The 24,135-nt window shown below is 39.0% G+C and overlaps 1 protein-coding gene across 1 annotated transcript in view; it reads right to left on the bottom strand.

The window, feature by feature from the left end:
- CNTNAP5 (contactin associated protein family member 5) overlaps positions 1-24,135 on the bottom strand; it is a 287,941-nt gene that overhangs the window by 187,936 nt on the left and 75,870 nt on the right. Inside the window, exon 3 of the mRNA XM_086750483.1 lies at positions 18,093-18,286. Within this exon, the coding sequence (XP_086606609.1) occupies positions 18,093-18,286 (194 nt within the window). The remainder of the gene's footprint in view (positions 1-18,092; positions 18,287-24,135) is intronic.

Genomic DNA, 24,135 nt, shown 5'->3' with positions numbered 1-24,135 from the left:
TACCAATATCCAATAGACTTCTAAAGGTCTTATATGCATCCATGCACATAATAGGATCCGTGAGGCCCCATGTTCTCATCAGCCAACAATGTATTGTCTAGAGTACAACTCCCCTCTTCCTCTAAGTCCTACCTCTTTGGCTCTTCTTTTGACACTCTGGCCAGGACACTTGTCAGGACCTTCCCAAAGGAAATTCAAGATACATCTAGCTCCTGTACAAATGTTTTTGATGATGAGAGAAAATTAAAAATTGGACAACATTGGCATTAGTTCATAGTAGTGATGAAGTTACCATGGGTCAGAAGTGATATTGGAGCAACCAAAAAACAAGCCATTACCAAAGCTTGAAGAAAGCAAATTCAGACTGAATTACTGCATACTAGCACATGAACAGTATTATTCTGTATGCACTTCCAAAGAGTTCTCTAAAGTTTTGCTTGATGTGTAGCTGGTCCAGGTTCACAAGAGCCTCAACATTACTAGAAAATTACAGCACACAAGGACTAATGAACCCTAGAAAAGACCCTTGGGATCACAGAATCAATCCCAAGGTCCAATATAACAGACAAATTAAAGTTTTACTTACAGCTTACTTTGCAAGAGCAGTAATGGACCAGAATTTTCAGTTGTGTATTCTAAAGTCAAAGGAAAATGAAAAACCTCCTCCCCAGATACGTGATTATATCCTCTAGCAAAATTAGGATACAGTAACTTTCAGAGAACTACGCTTGATGAAATTGAGACTTTTTTTCCTTGGTTTTTATTCCTGAAAACTTGAGTTTATATGGTTACTTACAGGACCGGCACCAAAGTATTCCCTTTGCTACTTATCAGAGTAATTAGCAAAGTATATTTTTTTTTGTCTGCACTAAATTGATGTTTAGTAGCTAAGTTCCAACAAAACCAATGCTATGAAAGTTAAGAAAAACACTACAACAAATAGTATGCATGGAAATTACATCTAGCAAAATTTTGCAAGAAAAATTGTCCCTGTCTCAGTTGAGATGGAACGAATTTTCTTCCCAGTAGCTGCTCTGTTTTGGATTTAGTATGGAATTTGGTATGTGAGAATGTTGATAATACACCGATGTAATTTGCTGTTGCTAAAGAGACACTTTCCAGCTTCCCAGGTTTTGCTAATGTGCAGGTGCTGGAAGCTGGGATGGGTATAGCCAGCACAGTTAATCCAATCTGGCCAAAGAGAGTATTCCATCCCATAAACATCCTGCTCAGTACATTATAAGTGGGGGTTGGCCCAGGAGCTGGCTTGCTTTTTTTTCTCTCACTGTTTGTAGTAATTCTGGGATTGTTTTTCAGTTTTTCATTCTGTGACTGCTGCTTGGTACAGAACAGTCATTGGGTCATTGGGTGGTGAGAAATTGTACATCGTTCTTTCTGTATATTTTATTATTCCTATTATTATTATTTATATATATTGCATTTTACTTTGCTTTTCTAGTAAACTGTCTTTATCTCAACCCACAAGTTTTCTTTTCTTCCTGATTCTCTCCTCCTTCCCTCCCCAGGGGAGGGAGAGTGAGCAACCTGCTGCTTGGTACTCTATTGCTGACTGGTGTTAAACCACAACAAAGATAAAATATCAGCAGAAGCGAAGCTGCTCGGAAGGGCAAAAAAAAAAAAAAAAATTAGAAATTAAAGGTGAAAGAAAGAGGAAGGAGTTCTACAGAAGGATCTTTGCCAAACAGTCTCTATAAGCAGGGGAGATGACTCATTGGTCTAAACAAACAGTAAAATGTGCTGATCTCCATGTGAAGCAAACACCTTAATTGGCATAACCTCCACTGTGCCCCCAAATAGCATCTACTTTAACACTTGCAATTTTCCTAGCTTCATTTCTATATATAGTTTAGCTTTTTATGGAACAAGCTGCCCTAGGAGTATGGTGCCCTGCTCAACCCTCAAAAAAAAAGATATATTAGAAATATAGGTTTAACAGATTTGTTACTTTCCTGTTCCACCTGCTATCTCAGCCATATGCATGCAAGTTGAGGGGATTTTATGCTAGCTCAGGTGTTTTGCTCAGTATCACTGACCAACTCACACCTCAGTATGCCACACAGGCTGAAGAAATCAATGCTTGCAGCAGATTTTTAAAGAAAAGGTCATGTGTACAACACTGAATTAGCCCCGATACGGAGACTGATTAAGCAGCCTTTGCTCCTCTCCTGCTCCTGAATGTCAGCCCTGCTAATTAGTAAACTCAAGCAATTAAGTTTGCACCCCTAAAATGCTCTTCTCTGCCTCTTCCTGAGAACTGTAAGGGAATGAGGAGTCACACGTGTGGCAGCTCATATTTGAGATAAAAACAAACAAGCAAACAAAAGAAATGTTCTTTGTTCCCTTATACATAGTTTTAAAGTGTTCTGATCTACGCTCCAGAAATGAGGTGCCTCTGGAACCCAGCAGAGAAAAAGGCCAAACAACAGAACAGGATGGTCTTGAGTGCACAAGCAACTTGCACAAAGTAACTCCAAAGTTTTGCAGTGAGTTCTGGAAACCAAGATGCTGAAGGACACAGCTGCAGCTCCCACGGTGAGGAGACTGACAGAGGAAAGCATTTATGCTGCTTAGTAAAACGTCAATGCATTTGCTCAGACAACAAGTGACTGAGTGGGTTTAACAAGCAGGATAATAGCTCAGGATGTCATTTTGATCTGAATACATAATTAAAAGGGATCAAGAAAAGGCTCAGGTTTATAAGTGGCCTTGAATATCTACAGCCTAATTAAGATTGATTTTGCCAATCACTGCTCAGAACATGAGTCTTCTGTTTTCACTTGGTTTCCAGTTAAACATGTCAGCTTCTTAGATGTAGGTACAGCTTCTACAGGCATTACCCACATAGAAAGTATGGTGCGTTCAAGCCTGGCCTACAATGGTTACATACAAATCTTATGGGTTGCTATCTTTTAGCTTTAGATTACTCATGACAGGTGCAATCAATAAGGCTTGTTAGCCTGAGGCTCAGAAGGGCTTTAGCTATTTTTTTCATCTTAGCCTGTATACATAATATGATAAGGCGATGAGGAGGCACAGATGAAGCAGTTTGTTATTCATGACAATATCAATCAATGCACTCTATTACTAAATGAATTAAGTAGCACTGCAATAACTGGCTTTTCTGCTGCAACTTTGGTTTTTAAAAATTGCACAGACAAGTGATATTGATCCGCCTAAGTCTACTGCCATTTCATTACAATTCTTTCACGATGGAACAGTGTCCCTTCTACCAGGGCCCCAAAATTTATGTAACCATAAAACTAGGTTCATCTGAAGACTTGCAAAACAACTTGAGCAGATATAAGCCTTTGAAGTTCAAAACTGGGATTCTAAACCTCTCAGTAAAGTATCTAGTTGACCCAGGAGATTCTTGAACTCTGACCATTTCGATGAAGGTTCCCCAATTTCTTACAGCTCTGTTTCTCTGGATGCCCAGAACTGCAAGTCTGCACACTAGCAGTGCCCTTGGTGTTACAAACGGAAGCAGCCAGAAGAGAGGAATGTGACATTACAGGAAACAGGTACCTTGGGAATGAAACACCTGTGCTCATTTGAAAGTGAAGGATCTGGGTTCAGCTTTGTGTCTTATCTGAAAGAAGCCTCACCATAGAGCCATCATTTCTCCTGTTGTTTGCTACTACTCCTAAAAGAGCCATTTCATTCTGGCTTACAGGGCCAGAAAACGACAGGGAACTCAAATGCAGCTCCAGGCCAAAGCCACTCAATCTTACCACGGGAAAACCTCAGGAGATGAGACATTCAGTGTTGGTCAGGTATACTTTCATCCCTGAAGGAGGTCCATGGCATACCAAGACCTGGAAGAGTAGCTCAAGGTAGTGGGAAGTATAAGGCTACATAAAGATGAAAGATGTGATTTGAGCAATAGGAATGCTGGGATTTCAGCCTTTAGCCAGCTATAAAGAACATTAGAAAACTTCAATCTATTTGCTAAATCTGAATTACAGTGAATCCATTTATATAATGATGTGCTTAAAAGCTAGCAGGTGTAACTGAGCCAGGAAGGTAGTGATTAACATATTATAAAGAAACACGTCTAACCAGGGGATTTAAGACAAGTGGATAAAAGACAGGCCACGGCTCACTGTCTGAGGCTGCTAGACATCTGGGACTGACTGCACTGCTACTTCATCTATGGCATTGTGATATTTTGTCACTGTGACTGCTGCTGCCCAGACGAATAAACCCTCTGGGACCATTTGATGCTGCATTAAGTTTTGTGCCTGAATACATAAGGGTCCCTTAAAAGACAGCAAGAAGGTTTTAGTTACTTTGTAATGTTAACAGGAAACAGCTGCAAAATCAGTGTAAAACTTAATGGGCAATTGTGCGGTAATATCCAAGAATTTGGCTATATACCTGGACATCCATCAGTTACCCTTTAGCATGCCTCTTTCTTTTCACACCTCAAAACCAATGGCATTTTCAGTTTTGGTAGGGTCTTTTTGGAGAGGGTGGATGGGTTCGAACAAAGTATTTTCTGGCTGCTACAAAGCTATCAAAAATCATCTAGGATAAAATGGCTTTAAAAGTAACAATGGCTTTGGAGGCCATGAAATAAGCAAGTTTCCCTTGAATATTGGGATGGGGACCACCAGGGAAAGGCTTTGGTAGGCATGGAACCAAACCTGGAGTCCCATATTCAATCTAATTTGACCACTGAACATCCAGCTTTTATGCAGATAAAACACAGAAAAGGGGTGCTCTGAAGTATGAATAGGCTTATTTTTAGATACCCACTGAAAGCTTCTCCAAAGAGGAAATGTAGGTGACTTCTGTATGAGGGTTTGTTTTGGTTTTGGTTTTTGTTTGTTGCTGTTTTTTAAACCTGGAAGAATAAACAACCATTGCAATTGATAATAAGGATTCTGTTAATATAGAATCAACTTGGATTTGGTGCACGCAGCTAGAGGAAATTTGTTTCCTCCACTTCCTTTTTACAAGCAACTGTATGAAATAAGAGCCTGGACTAAGTCCAAAGGACTAAACCAATTATGATAAATAGCTAAATTTGTGAATATGTAGAATCAACTGATCATCACATAATTACTTATACTCCCGAGGCTATGGTAAAAACGTAGCAGTAGAATCTGTGTTATTTTCATCACAGTAATTATAAATCATCATTGTTGCATTCTTGCAGATACGGCTGGATGGGTGCCACCTGAAACTCTGCCTTCCCTCTGTCTCAGATCTGTTTCTCCACTGTCCTATGAATTTAATTTATTTTTACACACACACACTCCCCTGCTCTGCGTGTTTGACGACTACTCTTCAAACTTGCCTTAAATATCTGTGAATCTTTAATTTCCTAAGATTATTCCTCACAGATCACCATTTCTGTTAACCTTTATAATGATGTATGCATTACCACATGCACATATTTCTCAGGCTGAAATAGCCCACGTATTTTACAAGGCTATAACCAAATAACATCCATGGATTATAAACATAGGTACCGTTATAAGCCTTCAAATATTAAGGCTAAGCACTAAAAGCTAACCTCCAGCTTAGCAGAGGGAAAAGAATAAACAGTTAGGTGAAGGATAGTGAGAAGTCAAGGCCTTATTTCACAGCACTGTGCTGCTGCAGTTTGTTTAAAAATCAGACTGCAGGTACGCTTTTGCTTCTAATGACTCTGGCCAGCCACAAAACATAGGCAAGAAGCCTAAGGAAAAAAGTAAAATGAGAGAAAGAAGAAAAAAAAAAGAAGGAAACAACATAAGCAGGAAAAGTTGAGAAGATGTCTTCTGCATTCCTGCAGTACACAGAATTCCCTTCTCCTACGAGGAAATTCATCAGCACACCCAGAAGTTATGAGACATGACCTCCATGGCCATCACATTTCAAAGAATCAGTTTTTCTAAGGGTGACTTCCCTTTCCCTTTCTCTGTCTCACTTTATGAGTCCCACAGATTCTGCAGACAGCAGGATCAGAGAGCACATCTGAATGCTTTCTCCTTACTATAGTACCTAATCGTGAGATTTACTGCCAACAAGAAGTTGCTACCTGTAAATGTGTCAATCATGATCTACGTGACTGCTATACAAATCACAACTACTTGAAATTTTCAAAATCATTCTACAGGGACAGCTTTTGCTTTGGCTGACTGAACTTTGTTATGGTTTGTTGGGTGTAATTTGTTAACACAATGTGCTTTCTGCAGAAGTCAGCTGCACACTTCAGCTGTCTACGCTGACATAAAGGACTAAGAAACTTGGGAAAGGATCTAACTGCTCAGACATTACAGAACTGCTCTCAACACCAAAAGCAAAAAAGTTTCAATTTTTCCTTACAGAGGAAAAAAAAAAAAATAAAATGAAAGGGCTACATATACTAGTGCACTAGTTCCAAATCTTCAGCATAAATCATTTATGTTTTTATTTGTGTGCTTGTAATCTTGCAACAAGAAACAAGCCGAAATTACAAAGTTAACAGAGATCAGAGAGTGCTTATAAAGGACCACATATTGGATGCACATAAAAGCCTGAATATACGCATCTGGGAAACAAATTAAAAGCAAGGAAAACTACTTGTTGTAAAGACAAGTAATGAACATAGTGAAAGATGCCTGAACAATGATTCCACTGTAAAACAACTTAGAAGCCACGAGGTGGACATTTTTCTTAAATTTCTAAATAGGGTTTTTTTTTCCAGAGGCTGCTTTATGGGAAAAATATTATATGTGCTCTTTTCCTTGGAAAGCAAGTTTTTTTCCCTGAAGCACCATCTGATGCCAGAAGGCAGTATCTGAAAGATATCCTTCAAAGAGGATGAATCTTGTTATCTGCTCTCCTGACTAAATTCTATCTGTATTTATTTACTGAGCAGTAGACTACAGAAGGCTTTTCAGGAGGTATTTTTGCAGTATTTTTTCTTTGCTTCTCCTATTATTGTTTTTAACTTTAGTCCAAATGAGAAAGCATCAATAAGAATGTGCCAAGCATATGCGAGTTGCAAGTATTACCATTAATGGATACTGACTGTGGAAAGATTTTGTTCACCAGGTACACATATATTATGACTGGCAAACAAATGCTCTTGGTCTGAAGGACTTGACAAGAAGAGCTGAGTAACTACAGACCAGCTCTGTAGTGCAGTGTGAGCATCTGTGCCCAGAGACTACCAGGAAAACAGAGGTTTGGATCTGATACAGAGGATGTAGGACACACTTCAGATGTTTACAAAGTCTCCTGATGACAACAAAGTGTAAAACAGAATTAGAAAACCTGGATCCAAAAGTCAGACTGCAATTTTTTTTTTTTATGCTACTATAAAACTCCTGCTCTGCAATCTCAAGAATCTCAATTCTCCCCCAATATCACCCAAATAAAAGATCTGAAAGCATCAGCCAAAACCAGCTGTCACCCGAGTGCCATCAGAAAGGACCTGCACCTCTTGGATTTGTGGGGATTTATTGAAGGACATTGTATAGAACTGCTAGGCATTGCCAGAATTGCCAGTTCCCAAGTAAAAGGTGTAAAGTTCTTTTGGATCAGCTTTCTTAAATTAACTGGCCCAAATTTGGGTGCTTTCTTGACTTCCTATCAAGAGACAGGCCCTCCATAGGCAACTATGACACATATTTTAAACTGATAGGTCTAATTTCCAAATGGAAGCTATTGTATGCAATCATTATTTTTGAGAATTGAATCTAAACATTAAATACTCCAAGACAGCCAGTCTTTCCACATAAATTCTCCAAAGTCTACCAGACCTCATCTCAAGAAAGCAAGAATCTTCTCCAGAGAAGATTTGTCCATTCTTATCACCGATGTGGGAGTCTGCATATTTAGAGTAAAAATAAGTGACTAGCATTAAGTGTTCCCCAAGTATAACAGCTTGACTAGTTTTTATTTGAGCCAAATTCTATCTCTCCTCCAAGCTGTAAAAGGTGTATATATATGGAACCTTTTATCATGTTTCCAGGATTGCATTTCTACCCCCAGCTCATGAATACTTATTCCCTGAAGGATGAAAGTTTTTCAAGCAATACTACTTCAGGATTTACTCTCTATCTTGGTTTGCTCACACTTTATTTTATCTTTGATTACTAACTCCACAAACAGAAGCTGAATCCAGCAGAACAGGTGTATGCAGCTCCCCAGAAGTGTCAGACATATATTAAAAAGTTTCACAGTTAAGTTAAATTTCAAAGGAATACGGACAGGCTTATTTATTCTGCAGATACCAATTTTTAATTCTAACTTTTTTTCGTACCTGAAGGGGTCTTCTAAGGATTTCTATCCTTCCCAATTCCCCTGAGAAACAGCTTTGAGAATCAAAAGTTCAACTGGTATAATGACCTTCAAGATTAATGATTATATAAGTCTTTTTAAAATTCTCATGCAACAAAATTTGGAAGCCACTGAAAGAACATAAAATATACAGCATATATTTGGAAAGGCAATGTATTAAAAGAGGTACTTCATACTAAGAATAATACTTGTATTCATTTTTTACTTTCTTAATTAGGCAACATATCTAATAAAATGTTAAACATTTGTATTTTGTCTGCATAAGCATTAGAGAAATACTATTTCCAGACTTGCAATATTCCATTGCAGGCACTGGCAGTTAAGAGAAAAAAAAAATCTGATAAAACTTCTTTAAGATAATTAAAACAAATAATTTTAAAGTTCTTTCTGCAAGGTAAAAAACCCCTCTTTATTCACCCTCTGAAAAATAAATCCATATTTCAAACACTGTAAAGATTATGTCACTACAGAATTTCTGGGTTAGCACAAAAGCATGACAATATTACTTATCAAACAATTCTAATTAAGTGGCTGTTTGTTTTTATTTGGGGTTTTTTTTTGTAGTTCTTTGGTGTGTTTTGTTGGGTTTTTTTTATATATATAACAAAGTCACCTCAGTTAAGTAGAAACATCAGTTTCTACTTTATACTTCAGTTCAATAGAAAAAGTGAAAAAGTAAGTGGTTCCTATGTTCATCCAAGGAAGAACTGTGGGGTAGACTTCTAGCCAGTACTTTATCCTTACAGTTCTGGGATCCCTGAAGATGGAGGATCCTAGCAACAGTAATAGGCTCCCAACCAGACCATAACAGAGAATTACAGCAGAATACTCACATAACTGAAGAGACTTACAGAATATGAAATTTTAACAAAATAGCCTAAGAATATTCAAGTTTTAACGCACCAGGGTCCTCCCTCTAAATCATCCAAGCCCTTGCACAATACCTGATTTTCCATCTCCCCACCCCTGCATTGCCACTGTGCAAAGATCCAGTTTTAATGTGGAAGAAAAGTGTCTGTGAACACAACTCCTTTTCAAGAAAGTATCTCAAAAGTAGTTTGTAAGGGCTTCTTTGCAGCTGATGAGTGTCTACTACTAGGAAATCTTGAGTATATTAGCTCTAAGTGGAACACAAATCTGCTAACTGAGGAGACAAGAGGAGGATGAGCAGAAATAAGAGCTCCTTGGTCTCTGCTGATGCTGACTGAAGATGTATTGAAAAAGGTCTTTTTTTCCATCTTAGGTACTGAAGCTTGGGTCATTATCTATAGCTTTCTACCTCCTTGCCTGTCTCTCTCCTCCTCTGTTTCTTCATCTCCATTTCAAGTATCACAGCAATTCTCTCCTTTCTCTTTTTCTCCTTTCTGCTCACCAGTTTACTAGCATGTCTTACCACTAAACCTACTTTCTATATAACATCACACTCCTTTGCTTAGCCAATAGTCCATCAATGCTTAATATTTTAATAAAATCCCAGTCCCAGAGTGGTTCCCAGTGATTTATAGCTTGCCTCTTCTCCTAACATGCCATTCCAGTAGCCACAAGCAGCAGGTTTCTATTTCTCTGTTCACGAGCTTCCCGCTACAGGAATAATCCTGTGTATACAAAATAGGTATAATCTTACAGCAGTTACTGAAGACCTGAACACTCGAAGTTAAACCGGCAGAGCTGATAACCTATTATCAGTTATTTATTTAGATTAATCTAATTTAAAATTGAAGTAGTAGAAGTGACATACTTTTCAGCAGCAGGACAACTAGTACATTGGATAGTACAGGAAGACTACTCTTGTTAGCCAGTTTCCTCAAAAGAACTGGGTGTTAAGAACTGGATGTTAAGACAACTAGAGCCATTCTCAGTTGTTCCAAAACATACCAAACAACTGCAAATAAGCTAAGACTTGAGCTCTAGAAGCATATCCAGTGCTTTTTTCTTTTTTTTTTCTTTTTTTCTTCTTCCCCCCCGCCTTAGTTAATCTGGCTGCTACCAGGATGCTCAGCACCACACAACACAAATGAGCTGTTTATGTTAAATTTGTTCAATTTGAACAGACTTTTTGAGATGATAAAAAGTCCTGATCTTGTTACCAACCCCAGAAGCCACTCAATCCTGATTAATATGACACAGAAGGACTATGGAAATTAGCACAGGCTTCACTGGGAAATTGTAGAAGAAAAATATTTGCATATTGTATTCTGTAAAGGGTCTTTCTTGGTTGAGTGTCTTTAGCTGCGGAAGCAATTTGAGGAATCAGGTAACTCCTCTCTGCAGCATCACAGTCGATCCAACTATTATTGTTTCAGAATGGTTTTCAGCTGTGGGCAGATCAGCTTTAGTGCTTATCCCTGGGACATTTTTATTTGGCTAATCTTTGTAAATTGTTTGCTACGAACAAAATTAATGATGCATTTTCCTTTAGCAAAACAGCTTTACCATTTGTTCTTTGCTCTATGCTGCTTTCTCATTTTAGTCCATTTGCAAATGGTCATTTGCTCACCAGAGGTGAAACTACAAATGGATTGAAGCACTATTTGTTCCATATTTATTTATAATTTGTAAAGGCACCTATTTATAGCTTCACATATCACAGAACACTATTTGCAAATGAGAATAATGAAACCTGGTCTACTGATATAAAGGAGTTGCTGGCTGAAATCCTCCATCTGATAAGAAATGCCCACTATTTTCCACATTAGTTATCTTGGTGTGCTGCCACTAACATTTACCCTGTTAGTAGGTGCCTGGAAGGGAAAACAACAGCTTTCTGGCTGTGGGAGGCCAATCCACTGGAGATAGTTGGAAGACATATATGGTTTAGGACCAGACTTCATCACCCAGAACCACGCCAAGCACTCTTTCCACTCCGATCTGTTAGGGCCAACACTATGGAGTCACACTCTACAGTCCCTACAGGTGAACATTTCATAGCCTTCTTATGCTAAATGGTTACAGAAAAGGTAAAATTCAGACAACTTGCAAAGGAATAAGACTGGGTGGTCAGTAATGATGGCAAAGACTGCACATAACCATGGTTCTTGCAGTTGCCTGGGTCAGGGTGAACTGCTGCCAAATACCAAGCACAGAGAATTACTGGAGACATTACTGATGGATATTACGTTAACATCAGCATTAAATTCTCTAGACTCCACCTTAATATCGCTTTACAGTTAACCAACTATAAAAACTCATTGTAAGGTCACAGAATTCATACAAAATTCAGTTAGCTTAAGGCTAACTCAAGTATCTCAACGCTAAAGGGTAATTTGCAACCTAAGTATATCCATTTTATTCAGGCATAAATCCATACAGAGTGCACTTAACAAAAACAGATATACTGACACTTTGAATTATCCTCCCAATGGGAGAACTACCCTGGCAGTATCAAGAAAGACAGATTTCCTGAGAGCATGCTCAAGAAGCCAGGTTTGCAGCTAGCTCAGTAAGCTAAATCAGAATTAGAAGCAAATTAGTAACATCAAAACAACATCTCACAATCAGGCAGTCTTAAATCAGAACAGTCCTAAATACAACAAATGTGTAATGGTTAGCTCTTCAAAACCTGTAATAACAGAGCTCTTATAGGAAAAGCGATAGAAACTGCTGAAAAGCCTTGCTTCCCTGCAGCAAGACTGAATTGGTTCCTTCATTCTTATTTGAAAATACTTAGAGTACGTTCCTACTTCTTAAAGGTGATGGAAAATAAAATAATCCATAGATACTTACTGTTTAACACCTATTTGCCTGGCAATAATTACTGCGCATAGAGGAGGTTAAATATATCTCAATACTAGTACAGTGCGAAGCATTATAAGATGACAAGCAGAAACTCATTCTCTAATCCAAGCAAACAATGCAGGACTTCTCATCACAACAGGTAGAATTTTGCTCTGGCCTTGCTTGGAGGGCGTTAGGACTAGGAGCTAAAAGATGCTTTAGAATAAATTAGCACAACTATAAATCTGACAAGAAGATTAATATTCTAACTATGTTCACGATAATTAACTCACCAAAACAGTTCCACAATCATTATCCAGCTAGAGTGGAAATGGGAAAGTTTACAGCACTCCTGTAGATTTATAAGCCAATTAAGACTGACTCTCCTCTAGATTTCATTAGAAAAGCCTCTGGTTCAGCAAAAGCTCACACATGCAAGCAAAGGTTTTCCTGAGGAGAGGGATTGCAAGGGATCTTTATCACCTCCAATAAACACTTTTCCTGCTCCCCTGAGAATTAAATATTCCTAAAGCATCCTCAGCCTCCCATCAACTCTCCAGCCCTCGCACAACACCCTCGCAGCTGCAGGAGGAGGGACTGACACTGCGACACTTCTCCATGGGGGAAGCTCTGCTCTGCACTTTGCACAACCCAGGTGTCATGGTGCAATACCAGAGATGCACGTCCTATCTTTTGATCCAGCTTTGGAGCTAGAGCTCACAGTCCCCCTTCCACCCGAAGCTGTCTTCTCCCTTCCATGTGCAGCTGACAGCAGATACGTAAGAAGCTTCATCAACTAACAGTTGGCTCCAAACTTAATATGCAAGTGTGTGGATGTGCTTGCACAGTATGAAGTATCTCCTTGCTCTCTATGCCATGTTTCCCCTTAATTGCCTTTCTGCACAGATTCATTGTTCTAATGTAAGAGCCTTCTCTGCTGCTGTCAGAGCAGTCTCCCTTTATCTACAATTCCACAACTTCCCGTTCTCCTTTCAAAACTTTGCCTAAAGAACATCTCTTTTCTCCTTTTGCTGCATACATCTATGTTTGCTCCCTCCCCTTTCTTTGTGTCTTCCTACATAATTGCATTCTTCAGCTTTGTAAAGTATTTTTCAATATAGATAGCATAAAAATTGCTATCTAAAATGAAATAGCATTGTATCACAGCCCACACTTTAGTCCCAGCAATATACACAATTTGGACTGACTCAAGCTGTGATGTGTATGCAGGTAAAGTAAATTCTGAATTATTCAACACTTAAAAACACTGAAAAATCATTTACTTGTTACAAGCAATAAGATTTATGGTTTATGTCTCCCAATCAATAGCTAGTGTGTCCACACACAACTGATTTATCTATACTGAAAATATAATTATAAGTCTAGTTTGCTCTGAACCACAGAATCTTTTTGTAACAAGATTATTTAAATACAAATGGGGTTGGAAAATTGGTTTTAAATGGCTAATCTGTCTTGTCTTCAACTCCAGCTGCAGAATTTACTAACATCATAAACACGGGCTGAGCGAAAATGTAAGAGGTTTTCTGATTCTCTGCGTGATCTGTCTGTGCAGCACTCATTAACAGTGAAGTTGATGGGAGCTGCATGCACACCGTGAGAGAAGGATAATAAGCCTTGTAATCTCTATAAAGAGAAAGGCAGTTTTACTAGTCGTATGTCGTATATTGCACTGGCGTGCAAACGTCTGTCTTATCGGAGCCCAATAAATAATTTACGTACCCAGGTCTTAGATGCGCTGAAGGACACATAGGCCATATGGGTGAACAAAACCTGTACCCAGATGGCTGGAAACAACTCCTCAGGAGCACCACTTGCAACATGAAGCGTCATATGTGTGAAGACATGATTAGGAAAAGTTTCATCTGAGTAGACTTACTCAGGCATTATGAAAGGAGCTACTACCTTTCTGCTATCTCCACCAAATGTGGCCGATGCCCCATGAGATGCAGCAGGGAAAGGCTGTGCCAGCACATCCTCCTCCAAGAGAGCACTGCAGTACAGCCAGCTGGGAATATTCCTCTACTTTGTCTCTGGGTCATTGTCGTAGTTCAGCCCCAACGGGGACCAGACTACGCAGTCTCTCTCTCACTCCCCCCACTCTCCGAGAGAATAGGAGGAGATTTGACAAACAAAAGAAAACCAGGAAAAAAAAAAACAAACACGCGGGTTGAGATTGAACAAAAAGTAAATTTAACAGTAATTGACAGAAGAAAACAAGAGAGTGATGTAACACAAATACAGTACAATAGCTCACAACAGATCTCCACATCCAGTCTCTTCCAACTAGCAGGGCCTCCCTTCAGCACCCTCCTCACTTATATACTGAGCATGATGTCAGATGGGATGGAATAGCCCTTTGGCTAATTTGGGTAAATTAACCCCAGCTGTTAGCTAATTAGTTAACTATCCCAGCCATAGGGGCTACCAGCTTCAGTTCTCCACCCAGCTCAGGTAAATATTAACTCTATCCTGGCCAGAACCAGGACAGTCATGCAGATGGGCTGGGAGAAATTGCAGTTCAAATCTGACTTGGGTTGAGTAGAGATTAAGGATTTCTGCCAGCTTTAGTTTAACATACACATTGGAGAAAAGGTTTCAAGAACTCGTTTTCCTTTTCTGGAATGCAAACAAATTAAAGTGAAACCTCAAATTTCTACTTGAAATCAAATGCTTTTCTTGAAACTCAGGTACTACTTACACTCTTTTTTTTCAGCAATTCAGTAATCATTATTCTGTCAAATGGTTCTCCACATAGTTACATTGCCTTCAGAAAAAAACAAATCCACCAGACTATCTAGGTCCCTTACACACAATCTCCCCTTTCAAGAGCTGTAAATGAATGATAGGTTGTCACCAATAAGCAGCTGGTGTGAGACATTCAGTAATATCCATACATCAAAGCACAAACTTCCAGCTAAACTTCTGCTAAAGCAGAAGCTGTATCAGCAAGCCTGACAGGTCCAGTGCATATCAATAGTTTACATTGATACAGCAGATGTCATCTAATGATCTCCAGGCAATTATTTAGATTTTACAGCCCTGAGTTATGAAACAGTGTTGACCACCTCTTAAGTTAGGAAGAGCACAGCTTTCTGAAACAAAATGCAATTAAGTAGGTAAACTTCTATCCTTCTTAGCTATACACAAAAAAAAAAAAAAAAATTAGAAAGAAACCTTAAAAAGCAAGAAGCCCTGAGGGTCATAAAGAAAACCCTGTCCCCTGTCCTAAAGACAGAGGAAAAAAAAAGCTTCAGAGTTAAAGTCTGCAGGGGGGATGTGTTTCCCACCCAACCATCTGAGATTTCTGAAGTGGTGTATTTCTCACAATAACCTAGAATTTAACCCCTGCACTTCCCGGGGGTGAGAAGGAATCTAGTAACTTTTCAAGTTGCCCTGACGTAGGAGACTCCTACCTTGAATCATGCCAGATACAGACCACCCCACATCCCCCAAAAAAGAATGAAATACAGATTCCTAAGGTTGAAAGTACCAATCTTGTGGCAGATTGGTACACTACACGTTGTCACAGACTGTGACAGCAGAGGCTACGCTGGGGTGCTGCTTTCCTATCCCTGTGAAATGGTCCAAGAGGTGTGCAGACGCATAACTTCCCTTACAGCTATTCAACAGCCAGATGTTCAGGACAAACACCATGGTGTGCTTGTCCTCATTTCATCCAAAGTTCTGCCTTATATAGAAAAACCTTCAACATAGGGCTGGACAGCACACTTCTATTTTTCTTCTTAGTTAGAAAAAAGCCTGTGGAAAGGATTACAGCCAAGAAAAGAGAAACACTGCAAAATTTGAAATTATAGTTCTATAAACACTTCTGAAAGCCTCTTTGGCTTTCCTCTTTGTGCTCTGAATGGCTCTCAAGATCTAATGTAATTCAGTGAAACAAATCTAAAAGTGCCAGTAAAAAAAAAGAAATAACTTTCCCTTTAGTTAGAATAAAAATTGTACACAAGTAATTATTGATTTTCACTAATTTCATGGGCAGGCATACAAGCTCATAGGTGTTAGTGAGACCTGACAGTTTAAGTGGAATGTAGAGTCTAGCAAAACGTCAAATGAGCCTAGTTTGGATTTTCACTATCAGATTCTTCCAACAGCAAGGTTTGATGGTCCATCCTAACAATCCCTTCAAGCCCTCTGCCTGCAGACATGGAGCAAATTGTTCTTCTAGACCAGAATTACGTTACTGGCTCATATGATCAGTGTGACTTTTAGAAACTAATGTCAGGGGAAGAATATCCAAATCCTTCCCCCAGTGTTACCTTTTCCACATCCAAATTCTATTTCATGTTTCATCAATTATATACAACGCTACCCTCTGTAGCTTTAGAACTTTTGTCAGGGTTTGCTCTGAATCACCTTCACGCCTATCACTTAGTAAAACAAGAGAATCCAGGTTCTTCATAAATCATAATTTACTGTCAAATGCCTTCTAGGCTTGTTCATATTCTTGTGCGCAATATTAGGTGCCAGATCAGAAACTCGCAAAACCGGATCCTTAGGGCGTTAATATTTGCTGTGGTAAATTTTGTGTGTTGTCTTTGCAAGTTTCACCTTAAGTAGGAAAAACTATAAAAGAAAATAAAAGGTCAAGGGTTTTCAAAAATGTAATAAAAAAATAATTTGTCTTAATATAAAATTTTAACAAGGCATATAATATTTTCAGGGAAGGAAGCACTTAATGACACCATGTCTATAAAAATATCTCAATTCTAGATTTCTGAGTCCCAAGAGTGGAATTAAGATTAAATGATTAATCAGGTTTAATGAGATTAATTTAATAAGAGCCAGATTAAATGATCACTATATTCAGTCCAGAATGAAATTCCACTGTTTTTAAACAATAAAAAGAAAATAAATAGAAATATCTGGAGGGGAGCCAGTCTAATATAACTTTATAAGTGACAGGTGGAGCAGAGACACACTTGACAACTTTATCACCATCTTTGGGCCAAAATTGCCTTTCTAAAGGAAGGAGGATTTCATTAGCTTTCCCTAAATCAAACTATGATAAAACAAAGACACCAGTAATGCAATGGATTTTAAAACCACAGAAGTTAACCTCCTTGTACATACATTCCCTCTGCCTGCAACATAATCGGTGAAAAAATTAAGCAGCCCTTCTACTCTCTTCCTGGTGCACCACAGGTCTCCTCATTCACAATCACTATGTTCTGGAAGCAAAACCTACTTTTGTGACACAGCATTTAACCAAGGTGTTAACCAAAAAGAAATTTAAGACAAAAACCAAAAGTCCACTTGATTAGCCTTAAAATGTTCCCTTTTATTTTCACGAAGAATGTGTTTCATTTACCACCACACATTGTCATGCTACCAAGGCTACTGATCCTCAAAACCAGAGAATATAGCACAGAGAGGATGCTACTATTTGTTAACAATTCACATTTTCCATATGAAAGGAAGACTTAAACTTCTCCATGCACACCTGAGGGGCATTGCTACCACAGTCCTACAGACAGCACCTGGCACAGCCACACATTGAACTCGTGACACAGCAAGCGTCAGGTCTGCATTAAAATTTTAGGAAAAGCCTTGAGCACTTCTAGTGTATGTGCTAAATAATCTCATAACTCATGCTGCATCTCCAGCCTTCTCCAGCCGAGGAGCAATTTACCACCCACCTCCCCCAGCATGAGCTCTGTTGTTCTGGCCAGCAAGCATGTATAAGAGTTAATTTCCATATTTCCTGGAGAAAGTATGTAGACGATTAGCCTCATTTACCCTGGTGTGCCTGAATCAAAGCCAACCACGCACAGAAGCATACAGGTCATTTCTTGATGCCTTGAGCATCCTCACAGTCTGAAAAACAACACAGTCCTGAGGGCCTAAACTTGTATTACACAGACAGTCGGTGACATAACCCATTTAGATCAAAACACCCGGTAGAGGGTAGAGTTGCTCAGGTCTGCTCTCACACCACTAAAGCAATCCTCTGTTCTGAAACCGAAGATGTTTCTCCAAATGCCAAAACAAGCCTGAACCCAAAAGATCTGGGGCCAAAGACATCTGCAGTTTAGACTTACCCAGATGGCATCATCTTGTCTGTACTGTTTCCAGTTGCGGCCGGTGTCACTGAACATCAGCGTATAGCTGGTTACCCAGTCTGAGCTCCCATACCTGCCCTGGGTAGCAACTGCAACAATCTCCACTCTGTCTCCCAGGTCGACCTGGAGCCACTGCTGCTCATTTGAGTCCAATGGGGACCAGCCACCAGCTCCTGAAAGAGATCAACAAAGATAATTTAGATGGCAATGACAGCACAAGGTATTATACTTGAGAAAGAACCCTGTGAGTATTTCAGGTCATCACAGAGGAGTCTACTTCCTGAACATGCAATTGTTTGTTCATATTTTTGTATTAGGAAATATACTAAATGAAGCATGCTTCCTTAAGGTTTTCTTTATTAATCTGAAGTTTAAAATTATTTTGAATTTTTAAGGAATTTTAAGCAAATTATTCTTTGTCAGCAGGACAAATGTCAGTGAGGTTCGCACATCCTCAGTCACAAAAACATATTGTATCTATCCCCTTCTCACATACACATGCAAGCAAATCTGGGAATGCTGATTTCTGACTTCTAATTTGCTTTTTTTCCAATTTTTTGCTATGTTTTGAAAGACATTCTAAAACATTAGTTATCTTTATTTGTGCCCTATTAAGTACTTGAAAGAATGGTTTAATTATAGGTTTGTAAATGCACTTCAGATAGTACATTGTAAAGCTAGACATCATTCAATTGAATAACTAAAAGTACTGCCCTCACACTGGAAAGTTGCCTCTTCCTTACACAAGATGTTTATTGAAGTGAACATGTATTTCATCTTAAACAAGCAAAAAAGATCTTCATAAGGACAAACACAAGTTGCAAATTATCTGCTTCCACAGTACTTCTCCGTTCAGGAATGGAGACTTCCAAAGTCAGGATCACATGGAACCTGATAACTTGTAACTGGTGTTTGCCCTTTAAAAACAAAGATATGTACTATCCTTTAAATCCTTTTAGAGGTTAAACAGGCCTGTGGTAACACCAAAGGAATGAAATTGCAACCAGAATTGCAACCACTGCTTGAATATCACTACTTCACCCACTGCAATAAATGTGAGCTTATGGTTAAAAGGTAAATCCTTTCAGACTGGAATATATTATTTTATGTTCTCTTGTTTTCTTTTACATCTTTAAATTATAGGCTATGTTTATTTTCTTTTAAGTTGTTTCCACTTCCACACATTTATTCTCCATATACACCCAGTGCTCACTTCAGCCTCTACAAATAAGCGAACAATGCAGCTATGAAGAACGCAGAAGCCATTAACAAAGTATTCAAAGAAGCAAATTTTCAGGCTGTGACTGCTTCTGCAACCCATCATCTTGTTTGCTTTGCCATTATTAGTGAAGTTTACAAAAGTAGTTCCGTGTGATTACAGTGAACACAATCCCACTGGGAACGAAAGGGGAAAATACAGCATTGAGAGGAGCGAAGAATTAAGAACTCCTCATGTAAACTACAAGAATAATTCCAAATATGTGTTTCCAAACAAAAAGTATCACTAAACTTTGGTTATAAATAGCTGGAATTACTATAATATTTTAATCTTACTAACTGATCTGTCTCAAAGCTGCTCCATGAAGAGTTTATTGAAGTGAGTTGTGTTGAAAGATCAATAAACGTGGTCTGTATCAAAGAACTCAATTTCAATAACTTTGCTCGTCAAGAAATTTCTTTATTTTCCTGGACCAAACAAAACGTACTATTTTCCAACTTACAAATGAAATTCCTTTGTCCTTTGTCTAAGAATAGGTGTTAGAATGTTCTTTATTTACAGTTCATTAAGATAGGATTAGTCCTAATACCTAAACAACAGCGAGTTTATTTGGCAGCTGGAACTGAATATTGTCCTTGCTCCCCTGGATGACTCAGTCTTTATTCCTCTACAAGAACTCTCCAGGAAAATAGTTTACAACCAAACCAATGCATACTGCTTGCTAGTGCCATGCTTTGTTTTACCTTTTTGAATCACAACAGAAGTGATTGAATGATCATCATCATCATTGTAGTTAGAGAATAGAACTCTTCGCCTTAAATAGGATACTACCACCTATGAGCATGCCATAAAAAAAACCTAATGAGAATATTTGGAATTTTACCACTCAATTCTGCTCTGACTGCTTCATAGCTCTTTTTTAACTCCATACCCATATATAGCTTATATAAAACTCCAACTAAAAATCCTGACAGTGTTTCTTCTTCACTTCCATTCTTTTTTAATTTTAAACGCCATACAAAGAATATTTCTGTTTGGCTTTCAAGATACAAACTATATAACTGTGTTCAAAGACAGCAAGCTGCATATTTCTCCTAAACAGAACTGTAACCTATATAAATGACAGTCAAAGGAAAACTTCCTTTGGATTGTAATATCCAATATCTGAAATGGACTCTGAAGACAACAGTTGCTGCTTTGTTTACAGTTTTATTCCAGGAACTGGCAGGACAAATAAATTCAGTTCAGAAGTTCTGGCACGTCTGTGCCATAAAGTTGTTCCCTTCAACACTCCAAAGAGCTTATTCTAAAGGTTTTCAGTAAATATTAAAAGAAAGGTGGGAATTTTCATCTTTCCCTTATTATCTTTCTACAACATAAACAACAACAACTAGATGGATGAAAATAACTTATGATAAGTGATTTGTTTGATGACTTTCCTATTTAAGAAAAAAAATCTTTCCTTTCTCTGTTCTAGTTTACACATAAGTCCTTAAGCCAAGCTTACGTTCCATTAGTTTGTTAAACATCATAACTAGCATCTATATGTAGTTTATGCTCTCTCCCTTCTGCTGTTAAAAGTGGCAGAAAGCTGATATGCTTTCCACAAAAGCATCTGGCTTTACTATGCACTGCTATTTTCCAGTTTGAGCATGGTACAACAGACTTATACTTTTAAAGTAAGCCAAACAAACGATACACACCAAATGGAAATTTGGGAGATCTGTGGTGAGCTTGAGCTCTCAAATCACAGATTACACAGCATCTCTGAGCTGCACATCTCTTCACATGAGCACATCTCCCTGTTGGGAATGTCACTCTTCAGATGTCAGCACTGCACAACACAGCAGTGACACCCGCTTGTAGCGTCACCTCTCTAGAAGCCGGTCTTGCAAGAGAGATGTTACTGGTGAAAGATTGTGTCTTTACAGAACAGCAGCTCCTTCATACACCTTTTCCTGTGGGGAAAAAAACCACAGTATTTCCCTGTCCCAAACCTTCCACTGCTGTTGTTTCCACAGATGGACCATAACTCTACTGACTTATAAGAATGGCAGTTAAAATCCCGGCAACAGCGAAGCTGCATTTGTTGCTTGACTGAGGGAAGAATGAAAGCTTTTCCCATTGAGCCTCTCTCACTTCTGCTAGTAAAGCAAACATGCAACTTCTGCTTACTTTTGTGGGTACCCCAAATTCTCACCAAATACTTCTGTGAGTGCCAAAAACTTATACATGTTCTTTTCCCTCCATATTTGCTCTGTTATACAGAGCAGGTGGCACAAGGGGTACTGGCATCTTTTTCCAGCACAATCTGTGTCTGCACATTTCTTTTATGCACATCATTCCTTATAGTGCATCAACACCCCATTCCATACTTTTTTTAGTAAGTAGTAAAACAGCACATCTGAAGTATAGCAACTTTCTTACAACCATTTGCTCCTCTATCCACCAGTGACGGTCACCCTGGGGAATGTTTGTCAGGGTGGGCCCAAGACAAGAACGTAGGATGTGAAGGCTCTAATAGGAAGCAGCAAGGGCTACTGAAGACACAATATTCACAGGAGCACAGCTCTGACATCGTTTTCCTGCAGTTTGGCACAAGGAAATTCAAGACGACCATATACCTTTTAATAATAGTGTGACATAAATATAAAACAGATAAGATGTGCCTTTGATGACACCCACCAGATCTGTACATTATTTTTAGGTAATCTGGAAAGTACTAATGTAGGAAGATACCACACTGCCTCTCTCCCAAGAAAACAAGAGAGGGAGAGGATGCTCAACAAAGTCAAAACATGCTTGGCACTTTACAATGTTTACAACACCAAGCTGTGTGGTGCCGTCGACACGCTGGAAGGGAGGGATGCCATCCAGAGGGACCCTGACAGGCTGGAAAGGGGGTCCCATGCAAACCTCATGAAGTTCAACAAGGCCAAGTGCAAGGTCCTGTACACGGGTCGAGGCAACCCCAGGCACAAATACAGGCTGGGCAGAGAATGGATTGAGAGCAGCCCTGAGGAGAAGGCCTTGGGAGTGCTGGTTGATGAGAAGCTCAACATGAGCTGGTAACATGCGCTTGCAGCCCAGAAGGCCAACTGCGTCCTGGGCTGCATCAAGAGGAGCGTGGCTAGCAGGTAGAGGGAGGTGATTCTCCCCCTCTACTCTGGTCTCATGAGACCCCACCTGGAGTACTGCATCTAGCTCTGGACCCTGCAATAGAAAAAGGACGGAGACCTGTTGAAGCGAGTCCACAGGAGGGTCACAAAGATGGCCAAACTATTCTATGATTCTATGTCTGAGAGGCATATAATTTTCCCCATTCCGCCCACCAGATTCCCACTGGCATTGATAGGATTCTGTGCATTGCGGTACACTGTCATTCCTCACAGTTCACACATTTCACGTTTTCTGTGGATCATTTCCAGGGAGAGGTTCAACACGGCACGGAGAAAACGCCCTAGTGGGGAAACGGCACCACAGGAATCTGATATACTGCTCACATTCTCCATAGCAACAAATCATAATACTAGAAATATGAGGAGAACAAAAATCAGATGGTTTCTCAGTTTGGGACCCATATGACTCCAAGAAATATGATCAAATACTCTTTCAGATCATTTGTACATTTTTTTGTAATTGTTCCAAAAACGGCATTTAAGCCCAGTGTTATGCAGTCAATGCTCCCTGATGTTCCAAAGGGCTGCTCAGGATGCCAATACTTATTTGTAGTTTATTAATATGAAGCAAAGCGAATGCTTGTTTCCACTCTACAGTACCTAACAAACAGCTCAGTTGGCTTTATAGTGTGCTACAAACTCTTGGACTTCCTGCTGCAACTAAGTGCTTCCCTGCTGCAAAATTTTACTTTAATGCCCAGATCAAACACTTCCTGGTCATAAAACAAATTCTTTTTGACATTATATATGTTTTGTATTCCCATACATAATTGCCTATACTGACTGAGAGCTAACAGAGAACTGGAAAAGCTTAGTTGATACAGTCATATTGTAGCAATTTGCTTATTCTTTTTCATTTTTTATTTACTGTAAACAAAAAAGTCTATTAAACCCTCTCATGGGTAAGTAATATATTTCATACCTCAGAATCATATTTATCAGAATTATACTAACCGCTTTACTATTACCAGTACAGATTTATAAGCATTTTAATTTAGTGCTTTCAGCAGTTCACACAAAGCTTTACTCATAGGCAGTTTGTGTGGCTGGTTTGTTTTTTTTTTTTTTTTTTTTTTCCTAATGGTACCTTTCACTGCTGCAGGCCTTTTTTCTAAACAATAGCTTTTTAGCTATTGTTATCTATTACTGAATCAACTTACAAAAGCATCATAGAATAGTTAGTGTTGGAAGGGACCTTCAAAGGTCATCTAGTCCAGCTCCCCTGCAAGCAGCAGGGGCATCTCCAACTAGATCAGGTTGCTCGGAGCCCCATCCAATCTGGCCTTGAATGGGGGGATGCGGCCAACTTGATTAATGATAACTTTCTATTGATATAGGTCTGAGTTGTATTTTATAAATTAATCTTCACCTATTGCATTCATATTTACAATAACAAATATATTTATCTGGCTTTCTACCCAGAGGCACCATTACTTGCAGCACTGTCTTATCATTTACAAACAAAGCTAAATCAACTCATCAAAACACTCCAACATTATTAGAAAGCCATGGCACAGCCCTTGTTAGTGAATATTATTTCTTGTAAATATATCTACTGTTTGCACTCAAATGTCAGCCAAAGAAAGTTCCTTCAGCCACCGTCTACCACTGCTTTCTCCTTCAA

The sequence above is a fragment of the Chlamydotis macqueenii genome, chromosome 6 (genome assembly GCF_036417535.1).
Source record: "Chlamydotis macqueenii isolate bChlMac1 chromosome 6, bChlMac1.mat, whole genome shotgun sequence".
In the NCBI taxonomy this organism is placed as follows: domain Eukaryota; kingdom Metazoa; phylum Chordata; class Aves; order Otidiformes; family Otididae; genus Chlamydotis; species Chlamydotis macqueenii.
Note: the sequence above shows the minus strand (reverse complement) of the source record. Positions and strands in the feature narration are given on the sequence as shown.